Source organism: Columba livia, chromosome 7 (assembly GCF_036013475.1).
Source record: "Columba livia isolate bColLiv1 breed racing homer chromosome 7, bColLiv1.pat.W.v2, whole genome shotgun sequence".
Taxonomy (NCBI): domain Eukaryota; kingdom Metazoa; phylum Chordata; class Aves; order Columbiformes; family Columbidae; genus Columba; species Columba livia.
Genome location: NC_088608.1, coordinates 35780570 through 35792642, shown reverse-complemented (window position 1 = coordinate 35792642; position 12073 = coordinate 35780570). Strand labels below are relative to the sequence as shown.

The following is a 12073-nucleotide window of genomic DNA, read 5'->3' as shown; positions in this document are numbered from 1 at the left end:
AGCATCGCCTCCTCCGCTCGGCCAGCACGCAGCACTCACAGCGGGCTGGAAGTCCTGGTGCACGTGGGCAGCTACGGGGGCCGGATCCGGCCGGCGGTGGATGTAGTAGCTGTTAAGGAGCTCGTGCTGGTGGTGGAGCAGGGGTTGCTCAGGCAGGCGGTGCTGGTTGGCCACCACCTCATCCCCACGCCAGGGCCGGGCGGTGGGTGGGGGACTATGGTTGCGGAGGGGGTGAAGGGGTCCACGGGGCTGGAGGGGGGGCTGGGGGCCGGCGTAGTGGACGCTGGGGGCCTTGTCATACACCTCATTGTCCTGGGGAGGAAAGGAGAAACAGGCTGAGGGTTGGTGGTGCCTGGGACAGGGATGGGGATGGTTAGAGATGGGGCTAGTGACAGGGCTGAAGGGGGCTGGAAAGGTGAGAATGGTTGGAGATGGAGGGTTGGGGACGGGAATGGTTGGAGATGGAGGGTTGGGGATGGGAATGGTTGGACATGGAGGGTTGGGGACGGGAATGGTTGGAGATGGAGGGTTGGGGACGGGAATGGTTGGAGATGGAGGGTTGGATGGATGGATGGATGGATGGAGGAGAGGGAACTCACCAAAGCCGAGCTGGGGATCAGGGTGTGCTCCTCCAGCTGCAAGTACATGACACATCAGATCCCAGCCACCCCCCACTCTCATCTTGTGCAAGGGTGAAAGGGAATGCCTGAGCATCCCCAAAAGATGCCACTGAAACCCCAGGAAAATGCTGCCTGCACCTCCTCAGAACCAGGCAGTGCAACCCAAGACGGGGCACCCTCCTTTCCCCCCACTCACCAGCACCCTGCGGAAGCCCCCGCGCAGGCGGACATAGAGTTCTTGCCGGTCAGTCAGGAAGACAAGGCTGCCCTCGGGCAGCTCGTGTGCGGCGCTCAGCATCGCCTGGTAGGTCGGCAGGGGACGCAGCTGCGGGTACAGCCCAGCAAGCGGCTCAGGGCTTGGCTGGCCAGCCTGCAGGCAACCACAACCCTCCAGAGCCTCAACTCACCCCCAAGGACATCCCGCTGGTGCCTGGTGGTCCAGGGGGTCCCGGTGGTCCAGGGGGGCCAGGGATGCTGATAGCTGGAAGGAAGAAGGGTGAGAAGGAGAGAGCTGGAGCACAGGTCTGGAGCACAGGGCAGGATGCATGAAGGGATGCAGAGTCACAAGTACTCACCTTGTCTGTGGGGGCCTGGGAAGGAGGGTGGACCAGGGGGACCAGGAGGGCCAGGGGGGCCCTGTCGCCCCTCATATCCAATACCAGGGGGACCCTGAGGTCCAGGAGGTCCCGGCGGCCCAACGATACTGTCCCCCTTAGGACCCTAAGCAGTGCAAGAGAGCATCCCTAGAGCAACGCACCCAGGGGAGCCACCCCGCCATGCCCCTCTTGCACCCCATGCCATGGGGTACTCACCGGCAGCCCGGGGTAGCCCTGGGGCCCTGGTGGTCCTGGCAGCCCGGAGACACTAGGACCATAGAGTGGGGTGCTGCCTGGCTCACCCTTCTCACCCTTGGGACCTGCATCCCCCTTGTCACCCTGTGGGATGGCACAGCCTTAGTGTGAGCAGCTGGAGTGGTACCTGAAGCCACGCCAGGTGCTGGCCCCAGGAGCCATGGCCAGTGGGCAAAGAGCTTACCCGCAGGCTGGCACCAAAGTGACTCAAGTCATAGGGAAAGTGGCCTGTGGAGAGGGAGAGGAGGGGTGAGGAGAGTCAGGGTGGGCATTACCCCCTCTCTGCTCACAGGGATGGATCACCCACCTGGGGGTCCTGGGGCTCCGGTATCGCCTTTCTCTCCCTTTTGTCCTGGAAACTGGTGGAAACCTGTCAGGAGCAGCAGAGAGATGCCACCTCAGCGCTGCAGCATCTCAGCCCCAGCTACCTCTAATAGAAGGTGTCTCCAATCCCTGAACCACCCCGAGGGACACCCCCTTACCAGGGAACGCTGGCAGCACGGGACGGCCAGAATCGCTGAAGGCCTGTGGGGACACAAAGGAAGAAGTTGCATCCTCAGGGAACCTCCCTTAATGTGATGCTGATGGCAGCCCCACGTGCTGGCCCTGGCCAGGATGCCACCAGTGTCTCCCATCCCCTTCAGCCAAGTAGGGGCCACTGCGGGGCCAGCGTCATCAGCTTTCACCTTCTCCCATCACAGTGACCGTGTTGTTACTCACATTGCTGCTGTCGTAGACTACGCTGCCAGGTGGGCCGGGGGGGCCTGGGGGCCCTGGGGGTCCTGGGGGACCCTGTTGAGGAAGAGAAGATATGTCAGGGTCTTGCAAAGAGGACAGTCCCTGTGGGGGCAACACTGGGGCCATGCAGAGGTGCGCCCAGTTCTTGACAGGGGGAGGCATGTGCCCTTTGCCAAAGGATTTGGGTCCCCAGAGAGATCCTCAGTGTGTGTCCCCATCTGCTGGGCCAGCAGCCTGGGGGGGAGGTCCTGAGAGCACTCACCCGCAAGCCCAGGACACTGCTGACATCCGCGGGGTCACCCTTCTCACCCTTCAGCCCGTTCATGCCGGGACGTCCCTGTGGATGAGCAGCACAGATAAGCCTCGTCCCTGTCCCCCCACCAGCTCCAAGGTGACATCCCAGCATCACCCCACTCCTGGGCACTGCAGGGACATGACAGGGTTTGAGGTTTGGTGGGTTCAAGATGTGCAAACAGAGTGGGGGAACACAGACGAGGAGGCGATGGCCGAGGGAACAAACAAACCGGGAGTGGGTCTTACAGGTCTGCCTGGAAAGCCGATCTCTCCCTTCATCCCTGCTCTTCCCGGGGGACCCTGGAAAGGAAAGTAGATGAGGATGGGGGTGCTCTGAGTAGGGGCACCCCCTCAACCCCCTCTGCCCTGGATCAGCCCCGCCCCTTCCCAATGGACACGAGGAGAGTGGCGATGGTGACTTACCGAGGGCCCCACTGGTCCCCGCAGTCCCGGCTCTCCCTGGGAACAGTGGAGAAGGAAAGAACATCACCACCAGGACCATTCAGTGCCTGGGGACATGCTCTCCATTCCCACGGCACACCCACCTTTTCTCCTTTCACCTTTGCAGTGACCACAGTCCCATCCGGGCTGATGATGACACCGGGCTCCCCTTTCTCCCCCTGCAAGAGAGGAGGAAGTGTGAGGGTAGGTAGAGGGACCCGGCTCCCTCCACAGCAGGGCTGTCATTGTCACCAGCACCTGGTGGCCAGGCAGGACAGGGGACTAGGACCATGACCACTCCATGGGCAGAGGTGGCCTGGAGCAGTTACCTTCAACCCTGGGGGGCCCTGTGGACCAGATGGCCCCTGATCTCCTTTCGGTCCCAGTGGGCCCTGCAGGGAGGAACGCAGAGCTCATGTCAGCCCCAACACACCACAGGCAGACCCCAATTACCACCCCAGCATCACTGTGGGATGACCAGCAACCAGAGATTTCACCAGAACATTCCCAGAGCTTTCACTCTGACCCTCCTCCAGTGCCCACGCTCCATGGCCCACTGCAGGCACCAGTGCCAACTCTGCAACAACTCACCGGGAAGCCAGCGTGACCTGGTCTGCCCTGCAGAGAGAAGCAGAGATGTTTGTATGAGCAAACCTCTTATTTCCAAGAAACTGGGTGCCCTCCTGGCACTGCCAGGGGCTGCAGATGACAGGGGGGCACTTACCTCTGGACCGGGCAAAGCCACCAAAGATCTCTGTTAAAAGAGACAAAACAAGGCTTTTCACCCCTTCACCCCACCCTAATTTTAGCTGCCCCAAGCTGAGGGGAAGCCAGGACCCATCACTTACATCTTCACCCGAGACAGTTATGACCTGTCCAGGGGGACCAGGTGGACCGGGAGGGCCAGGCAGCCCCACACCATCTTGGCCTCGCTCACCCTGAAAGACACAAGCCATCAGCCCCAAGGCCACCGCCAGTCAGTCCCCATCCCCAGCATGGTGGCACCTACCTTCTCTCCAGGGCTGCCTCTGTCACCTTTGGGTCCCTGGAAGGAGGAGCAGGCAGAGGTGAGCATCCCACTTGGCAGCACATGCAGCCAGACCTTGGCTCACAAGCAGGGACCCCTCCTGCCTGAGGCTCAGCAAAACCTTTCAGGCCACCCCCTGCCACCTGCAAGGTCCAGGCAGCGAGCTGGGGTGGGATGCTTTTGGGTGGAGGTGATGGCGAGCAGGGTGGCAAGCTGATGAGTATGGGGTCCCAAGCAGTGTGGGCATCCATGGCACACAGTGAGCCCAGTCCCAGAGCAGGGCAACAGTCAAAGGCACTGCAGGCTTGGATTTTGGCTGCTGGGGATGGAGCTGCTGCAAGGGGCCCTGCAGCAAGCAAGGATGCTCTGCCTGGAGTAAGAGAGTTGCTTCTGAAAAGAGGGAGCTGATGTTCCTACCTGCGGTCCAGGGAAGCCCTCCAGGCCAGGGCGACCATCCACACCTGGCACACCAGCATCCCCCTGCAACAAGGCACAGGAGAGAGTGAGATGCAGTACGGAGCATCCCCCCCGCAGCCCCACATTGGGAAGCACAGGGGTCCTCCCCAGCACCCTGCAAACCCCAGATGCTCGTACACAGCCTGTCCCAATCTCCTGATGCTCCTACCTTTGGTCCTGGCAAGCCGGGCTGCCCAGGGCTGCCCACCTCCCCCTGCAAGGAAAGAGGTGTCAGAGCAGGAGCATCCCCATAGGCTGCCCGTGGGCATCCTGCGAGGATGGAGCCAGGCTCCTCTGACATTTAAAGGGCTCCTCACCTTCATCCCTGGCAGTCCTGGCACACCCTGCAAGCAACAAGAAGAGGGCTATGAACATGGGGTGATGACAGCGGACATGGTGGCAGATGCCCAAGCAAGCCCAGAATGGAGGGGAGGGTGGGAGGGGAAGCCACCTGTGGTCCTTCAGGTCCAGGTTGTCCAGGGGAGCTGGCAGCGAATGGCATCCCTGAGCCCTCCATGTCACTCTAGGCAGGTGGAAAAGAGGCTGAGTCACATCTGTCCCCAGTTCCAGCTCATCCCGCCCCCCCATCACAGGGGTGATCACTTACAAATCCAGCCTCATAGCCAGGCCCTGGTGGTCCCGGGGGACCGGGGGGTCCTGGTGGCCCTCGGGGTCCCATGGGCCCAGGAAGGCCAGCTAACCCTGTTTCTCCTGGGGCTCCTGCTGGTCCTGTTTCTCCCTTGCTGCCCTGCAAAGAGGACAAGAAAAAAAAACACAAGGGAACAGATGGGACACGGTGACAACAGTCCCTGCCTGGGGCTTGCAAACACTAGGCAGCGCATCCCCTCCCACATCCTCAAACCGTCCCTTGGGTGAGGGCACAGATGCTCCCCTGTCTCTGGGGCAGGGGGCTTTGCGGGACGGGGGATTGCCCAGCTCTGGCATCCCTTATCCTGGCTGTCCTCACACTACCCTGGATCCCCGTGCAATGTACACAGTCGCCACCAGAGGGTCGTCTAAAATCACAAATGTGACTTTTTTTTGCATGCATCACGGGCTCTGATGTGGTGGCAGAGCTCAGCACAGAGGGGCGATGCTCACAGGCACCCTTGTGCTTTACTACTCGTCTCCGAGTGCAACATCAGTCCTTACAATCATTGTCACCCCATCTACCTTCTCGTTGCTGGCAACGTTAAGAAACCTTAATTCACTAGGGTCTTGCACCCAGCTCAGGTGGAGGATGGCGGGAGCCCAGGGAGCATCCCCGGGGTGCAGCTCCACGCACCCTTGAGCCACCACACTGCTCTGCTCCAGGAGGAACCCAGATACCAGCATCCCCCTCGCCACTCCGGCACAAGGTTGTCCCCCAGCAGCATCCCCGCCTCCAGGCTGCAATGCAGATGGAACTCCCCTACAAGAAACCTGCTCCAGGCACAGTACCTTGGGTCCTGGTGCACCGGGGAGGCCGAGGTCACCCACATCACCCTAGGGAGGAACAGGAAGGTGAAGAGGGTGTGAAGAAGCTGCCTTGCTCCAGGAGCAGGTTGATGCTCTCCAATTCAGGGACGAAGGGAGCTGAGTCCTCATGGAGATGTCCCAGGGGACTGGGTGCCAGCTGCCTCACAGGGGAGCTGTGCATGTTTGGGGGTGACAGGGGACAGAGAACACTCACCCGCTCTCCTTTGGGCCCTGGCTGCCCAGGTGCCCCGTCTCTTCCAGAAGGACCCTGAGGACCCTGCAAGATGCCCATGAGCTAGTGCCAGCATGGGGAAACCCCATGGGGCTGCTGGGCACCAAGCCCCCCACCACCACAGGTGGCAGTTACGGCCATGCTGCTGTGGGGTGGCACTGGGATGGGTCCCCTTGGCCACCCCGTACACCTACCGCTGGCCCCGGGGATCCGGGGATCCCATCCCTGCCTGGCAGCCCAGGTGGTCCCGGCAGGTCTGTTTGATTCATCCCAAACCGTCCCGGCTCCCCTGGCAAACCAGGCACACCGGGTGGCCCTGGGGGACCGGGTGGCCCTCGTGGACCCTAGAAGAGAAGGAGGGGATGATGGCTGAGCATGTCCTCGACTCCCTGTCAGCAGGAGGGAACCCACACTCACCTGCAGGCTCTCCAGGTCACCGCCAAAGCCAGAGCCTTCCATATCGATGAAGGTCTGGGGGAGAAGCACAAGGGTGACGTCACACACCCATGGCCGTGGCTGGGGTCCCCGGAGGCACAGGGATGCTGCCTGGGAGGAGCAGTAGCATCCCGCTCCTCTGTGGCCCCAACCCCACCCCACCCCAAATCCTCGTATCCTAGGGGGCACCCACCAGCTTGTCATGCTTGGAGGAGGGTCCTGGTGGTCCCGGGGGACCGGGTGGTCCAGGGGGTCCCCTTGGCCCCACACCTGGGTCACCCTGGCAGAGAGGAGAGAGTATTGTTTGTGAGAGCAGCCCAGGCAATGGCAAGAGGAAAGGGAGGCAACAGCATGTCCTGTCCCTCCACACCAGCACTCACCTTCTCCCCCTTCAGCCCGGGCTCCCCTGGCATCCCGGGGAACCCCTGGGGCCCCATGGCACCCTGTGAAGGGAATCAGCTGCGGGTCAGGTGGCGAGGCAAGGGGGTGACCAGCACCCATCGCCCCAACAGCCCACCCCCTACCCCACTTACAGGTTTGCCATCTTCGCCGGGATCGCCCTAGGGATGGCAGAGAGGGGAGAGGTCAGTGTGCAGGCAGGCAGGAAGCAGGCAGGGCTGGGGGCACAGGGGATACCCAAGGGGTTGGGGACTCAACTCACAGGCTCTCCATCCCTGCCAGGGGCTCCGTCCTTGCCTGGTGGCCCCGGGGGACCAGTGATCTGCTCCACCACTGAGCCATCAGCATGCCGTGAGAGGGTCCTGGGGGAACCGGGGTCACCCGGCTCCCCTTTCTGGCCCTTGGAGCCAGGATAGCCAAATCCGGCACTGCCCTGGGAAGGGAAGCGGGGATGGATGGCATGTCCCCAGGGGTGGCAGCCCAGGCTCTCCCAGCGACACTCACCTTAATGCCCACTTCACCTTTCTCCCCCTGTGGGACAGAAACAAAGAGAAGTGGGTGTCAAATGCAGACATGTTGGTGGCATCCCCAAGCCCCTGGGATGCCCTCTGTCACCCACCTTTTCACCCTTGATGCTGCCTGTCCCCACGATGCTGCCGGTCCCCGAGTCCCCTTTCAGGCCCCGCTCGCCCTTCTCCCCCTTCTCACCTTTTGGGCCGGTGCCTGCAGGAAGGGAAAAGAGACCCGATAGTGCTTGGGGACAGCCACCCTGCCATGTCCCCACCAGTGTGCCCTGGGGCTGGCCAGCACAGGGAAGGGGAAAGCTGTGGGTGGCGTTACCTCCAGCAGAGACCCGCAATGTTTCCTCTGCTCTGGTCCTCTCCGCTTGCTGCAGGGAGCCCCCGCCACTCCTCACCCCCCCGCCTGCTGCCACAGGGGGAGAGGTGACGGGGACAGCATCCACCAGCCCTGGGACACCCTGTGCCAACAATAAGGGGACACCATGGCACCATCATCTCCTGGTGCCCTCCCAAAAGGAAGAGGCACTGGGACCCCATTGGGCATCCTAGGACCTTGACCGTGGGGGGCACCCAGCCCTCCTCATCCCTAAAATCTTGGAGTCCTGCCACTGAGTGCAACATTTGTGGGCACTAACTCACCCTGTCTTTCCCTGAGGGCTGGTGTCCACCTTCTGCTCCACTGCCGAAATCGCCAGAGACCTGCATTTGCCCAGAGCAAAGAGGTGAGGGGTGAGCGTGAAGCACGGGGCAGCAGCCCCCAGCCCGCCCCAGCCGGGCTGCCAGTGCTCACCTCCTCAGTGTCATCCTCCTCTTCCTCGCACTGGCGCTCAGCCGCCCGCGGGTCCCCTCGCAGCTTCAAATCCGCAATCACCCCCTGGAAGGAAACCATACTGATGGCTGCCATGGATGGACAGGTGCCATAGACAGATGTGTGCCACAGACCACCCAGTAGCATGATGGGACCTGCCATGTCACTCAGCCACCACATCCTCTCTTCAGGCTCTTCCCCCGGTGCAGAGAACACTCCCCAGCCAACCCTACATCCATAACCCCACACAGAGAGGTTTCAACCCTGCAGCCCAGGTGCCCGGCACCAGCAGCACGGCTTGACCAGCCACAGGAAAAGGCCACGTGCCAGCTCTGGCACCAGGCGGGCTGAGTGGAGACAGCAGCCGTGATCCAAACAGCCAGCAAAGCCTTTACAAGGACCTTTTTGGCCATGCTCCTTGTTTCCCCCCTCCAGAGGGCTCCCCAGACACAGACAGCCTTTCTGTCCCGAGCAAAGGCTGCTGGCAGGTCCCAGTCCACTGCAGCCCTGGTTTTGTATTTCTTAGGCTAATCCGCACTTCCTTACCATTTATTTAGGTTTTGGAAGCACTGTGCACATCCAAACCACTTGTTTATACAAGAAACAGCCATGAATTCCTTCCTAAGGATGCTGCCTCCAGACAAACCCCACAGCCAAGCTACCTGAGCTGCCCAGGAGGGCAGCATCCCCATATAGACCAGGGAGGGTGTGTGGGTTCCAGCCTGAACCCCACAGCTCCCATAGTGTGTGGGGTCACCCGGCACATCTTGGAGCCCAGCCCAGGTCCTCGCTGCTGGAGTGGGACAAGGGGATGCTGCTGGGACAGGATGATGCTGGGGTGGGATGCTGCCCACCCCTCTGATCCCGGCAGGGAGGTGTCAGGGACCATGCTGGGAAGCGAGCTCAGAGAAGGCAGATACCTCCCACTCGGTGTCTCCTCTCCGGGCAACACACCTAAAATAATATTTGGGCTCTCTTGAAAACACAGTGCACCATGTCTGAGAAAGAGAGCTGCACTCAGGAAACATGATGGGTTTAAGAAAACAAGAATCAGGGGCAGTTGCACCTCAGCCAGGCTGGCTATGACATCATAACATGCATATATTATAAATATATTATAGATATTTAACAAATATAATCTATCAGAAATAGATTACATTTTTAATATCTATAATAAAAATATATAATTAAATCCCTTCCACAAGCAAAGCCCCCCAGGTGGGTTGTGACATCCTCCAGCTGCTTGCCCTGGTGACAGCCGGGTCTAATCCACCCCCTCCTCCCCACTGAGCACCAGCAGCAAGCCCAAGCTTTGATAAACACCCAGCCTTCCGGGTCCTGGGCCTTGCTGGAGGCGTCAGAAACAATCCAGTTCCAGCCCTAAACCAAAGTATCTCCTGGAGGGACGGCTGTAAGGGCCCTTTACAGCCCACTTTCCCCAGTAAAGGGGGCAGCAATACCCTAGGTCTTACCATGCATCCAGCTGCCAACAAACCCTCCTGCCAGACCCCACTGAGACCCCACTTACAGTAACCACCTTGATATCTGCTGTCTCACGGGCTTTTTCTTTATCTGCAGGCTTTGTCCCCTTCATGTGTCACGCCACTGACAAAAAGGCAACCTGGGATGAAGCCCAGATGCCAGCTGAGACACCCCCCCCCAGCAGCCCTCCAGCTGCCCATCTTGCACCTTGACAGAGGGCCAGGTTTTAATCAGCCTGACACCCAGTTAGTTCCAGATAATGTGAGTCAGGGCTGGTTGGTGATGGAAGTACCACAAGGCAGTCAGATGCCAAAGAGACATCCAAGCCTGTGATTCCCGCTCCCATCTCGGCAGCCAGCCTCCATCTCTCCATCCCAGATATTCCCCGTGGGAAAACCGGGGGTGGGCGGTGGGGTCAGGTGGTTGGCAAGCCGAGGAACATCACCTGCTAGGAAGGCAGGAGCTCTTTGCTCTGCTCTGGGCTGGTGCTTTGCCCTCCAACTGGTGCCAGACCCTCTCCACCTGGGGAGAGGAGTTCCCCCACAGCCATGACCTGGCCCTCTCAACGTGTTCAAGAGCAAAAAAATTGCTCTTCAAAAAGTTGCTCTTGAGACCTCCAGGGACCAACCCAAATCCCAGCACAAACTGGTCCCCAGTCTATCACTCATTAACCCCTTCCCGGGTGAGCTTTCCCTGCCCAAAGAAGTTTAACTGGGCTAAGCTGTTTAACTGGTTAATGGTTGGACTCAATGATCTTGAGGGTCTTTTCCAACCTAAGTGATTCTATGACTCTATAACTGGGACTGCAGCAGTGCCACTCGTTAGTTGAGATGATGCTTAAGCTCAGAAATGTGCTTTGCAAAGCTCCCCAGGAAAAGCACCGTTCCACTCGGCAGAGCCTCTGTTGCTGGGCAAACCGTGCTCAACCAAGGAGAAATCCGGTGGTGCAGTCCTGAACTTTCCTCTCCTCAAGCACTACAGTGGATTTCCACATTAGCTACACATTTTCGCCACACTTTCCATAAACCTTATCTAGAATATAGGTCATGCTCAATTCACGGGCTGAGTTATCAACTCCTCTCCTTGCTCTCCAAAGTCTTCCTGCAGATACTGCCCAACGTCAGCCAACAAAGATATACTCTGTCCCAAGCATTTTTTCCATCTAAGAGAGACATTTTAAAAGCCAAACCAGCTCCTCCACCCAAGGAGTTAGGTATTTTTAGCAAAGGAGAGACTCAAAGAGGCTCGATGTTTGCTGGAAAAGGTACGGGCAATGCTGGCCGCTGTAGCACAACCCCTCCTCCACCTTGAAAACTTTGCCTTGACAAGACCCTAGACAATAAAGCTGGTGGCATCCCAAGCCACCTTTCCCCGTTATCTCAAGCATCTCCTTCCCCAGAGATGCACGGAGAGTGTGGCCACTGGTTTGTCTTCTGGGCAAACAGATTGGTTCAACAGACACAGGCTGGTGTCACATCCCTTCAGCCTCACCCAGGCTTCTCCTTGGAGATGCTTCTTGGAGTGACCCAAGGTCTTACCTGGTATTTATCTGGGTCAGCTCCTCCAGCCTGAGCAACAAAGAGCCCAGAGCCATCTTCCAGCTCCATCTCATCTGGGGAGCGCTCAAAGTGGGTCCGCTCATGCTCCTCACAGTCTAGGTAGAGAATGACTTCGTCCTCCTCCACACTGATGGCAAAGCGCGTCCACTGGTTGAGCAAGGTGGGCACAGTGAAGGTGGCTGCTGCATTTGAACTTGGTGAGCCCGGCTCCGTGTAGTAGAAGATGATTTGCTGCTTGCCTGCCTGCAGCTCCGAGAGCTTGACGCCCATGTAGATGATGCTCTGCGAGGAGTCTGTGATGGCAAAGAGCACACCGGCCCGGGGCGAGGTGGGCTGGATGTGGAACAGGAGGGAAAAGTCCCGGTAGAAAGGGCTTGGCAGGTGGTACCGGGCCACTTGTCCCGTGTTGGCATTGGGGCCGAAGACATAGCCAGGGTTGTTGTCAGGGCCATAAATTTTGAGGATCTCCTCTGGCGGGGGATCTCCAATCAGCTCCAGGAGGCTGACCTCAGCGCTCAGGTTCTCTGCAAGAGGAAGAAGAAGGGGATGGTCACAAATGGCCTGGCAAGTACGGTCACTCTCAGCAAGGCACCCTGGGGGGACACTACTGGCCATGTTTCCTCCAAATTCCGCTCTTCAGCAACAATCTCCGCTCGCCTTCCCCCGGGTATGGGATTTTCCTTCAGGCTGCGGGTTGGCCAAGGCAGCAATGCTCCTTGAGCTCCTCCTGGAGCACCAGGATGCTGAAAAAC

The 12073-nt window shown here is 59.5% G+C and overlaps 1 protein-coding gene across 6 annotated transcripts in view; it reads right to left on the bottom strand.

The window, feature by feature from the left end:
* The window catches only part of COL18A1 (collagen type XVIII alpha 1 chain), a 40260-nt gene that overhangs the window by 2006 nt on the left and 26181 nt on the right, over nucleotides 1-12073 (bottom strand). For all 6 annotated transcript variants that reach the window (XM_065069283.1, XM_065069286.1, XM_065069285.1 and 3 more), the window contains 38 exons: nucleotides 11301-11845; nucleotides 8263-8346; nucleotides 8112-8171; nucleotides 7792-7930; nucleotides 7571-7674; nucleotides 7456-7482; nucleotides 7214-7384; nucleotides 7086-7112; nucleotides 6933-6995; nucleotides 6746-6832; nucleotides 6535-6588; nucleotides 6312-6461; nucleotides 6100-6162; nucleotides 5868-5912; nucleotides 5035-5175; nucleotides 4879-4950; nucleotides 4745-4771; nucleotides 4597-4641; nucleotides 4389-4451; nucleotides 3954-3989; nucleotides 3793-3882; nucleotides 3669-3698; nucleotides 3536-3562; nucleotides 3274-3336; nucleotides 3049-3123; nucleotides 2927-2962; nucleotides 2750-2803; nucleotides 2472-2546; nucleotides 2192-2263; nucleotides 1954-1996; nucleotides 1779-1841; nucleotides 1656-1699; nucleotides 1433-1555; nucleotides 1196-1340; nucleotides 1028-1101; nucleotides 817-945; nucleotides 600-635; nucleotides 40-312 (listed from right to left, as the gene is read on the bottom strand). In XM_065069283.1, coding sequence (XP_064925355.1) covers nucleotides 40-312; nucleotides 600-635; nucleotides 817-945; nucleotides 1028-1101; nucleotides 1196-1340; nucleotides 1433-1555; nucleotides 1656-1699; nucleotides 1779-1841; nucleotides 1954-1996; nucleotides 2192-2263; nucleotides 2472-2546; nucleotides 2750-2803; nucleotides 2927-2962; nucleotides 3049-3123; nucleotides 3274-3336; nucleotides 3536-3562; nucleotides 3669-3698; nucleotides 3793-3882; nucleotides 3954-3989; nucleotides 4389-4451; nucleotides 4597-4641; nucleotides 4745-4771; nucleotides 4879-4950; nucleotides 5035-5175; nucleotides 5868-5912; nucleotides 6100-6162; nucleotides 6312-6461; nucleotides 6535-6588; nucleotides 6746-6832; nucleotides 6933-6995; nucleotides 7086-7112; nucleotides 7214-7384; nucleotides 7456-7482; nucleotides 7571-7674; nucleotides 7792-7930; nucleotides 8112-8171; nucleotides 8263-8346; nucleotides 11301-11845 — 3455 coding nt within the window. The remainder of the gene's footprint in view (nucleotides 1-39; nucleotides 313-599; nucleotides 636-816; nucleotides 946-1027; nucleotides 1102-1195; nucleotides 1341-1432; nucleotides 1556-1655; nucleotides 1700-1778; nucleotides 1842-1953; nucleotides 1997-2191; nucleotides 2264-2471; nucleotides 2547-2749; nucleotides 2804-2926; nucleotides 2963-3048; nucleotides 3124-3273; nucleotides 3337-3535; nucleotides 3563-3668; nucleotides 3699-3792; nucleotides 3883-3953; nucleotides 3990-4388; nucleotides 4452-4596; nucleotides 4642-4744; nucleotides 4772-4878; nucleotides 4951-5034; nucleotides 5176-5867; nucleotides 5913-6099; nucleotides 6163-6311; nucleotides 6462-6534; nucleotides 6589-6745; nucleotides 6833-6932; nucleotides 6996-7085; nucleotides 7113-7213; nucleotides 7385-7455; nucleotides 7483-7570; nucleotides 7675-7791; nucleotides 7931-8111; nucleotides 8172-8262; nucleotides 8347-11300; nucleotides 11846-12073) is intronic.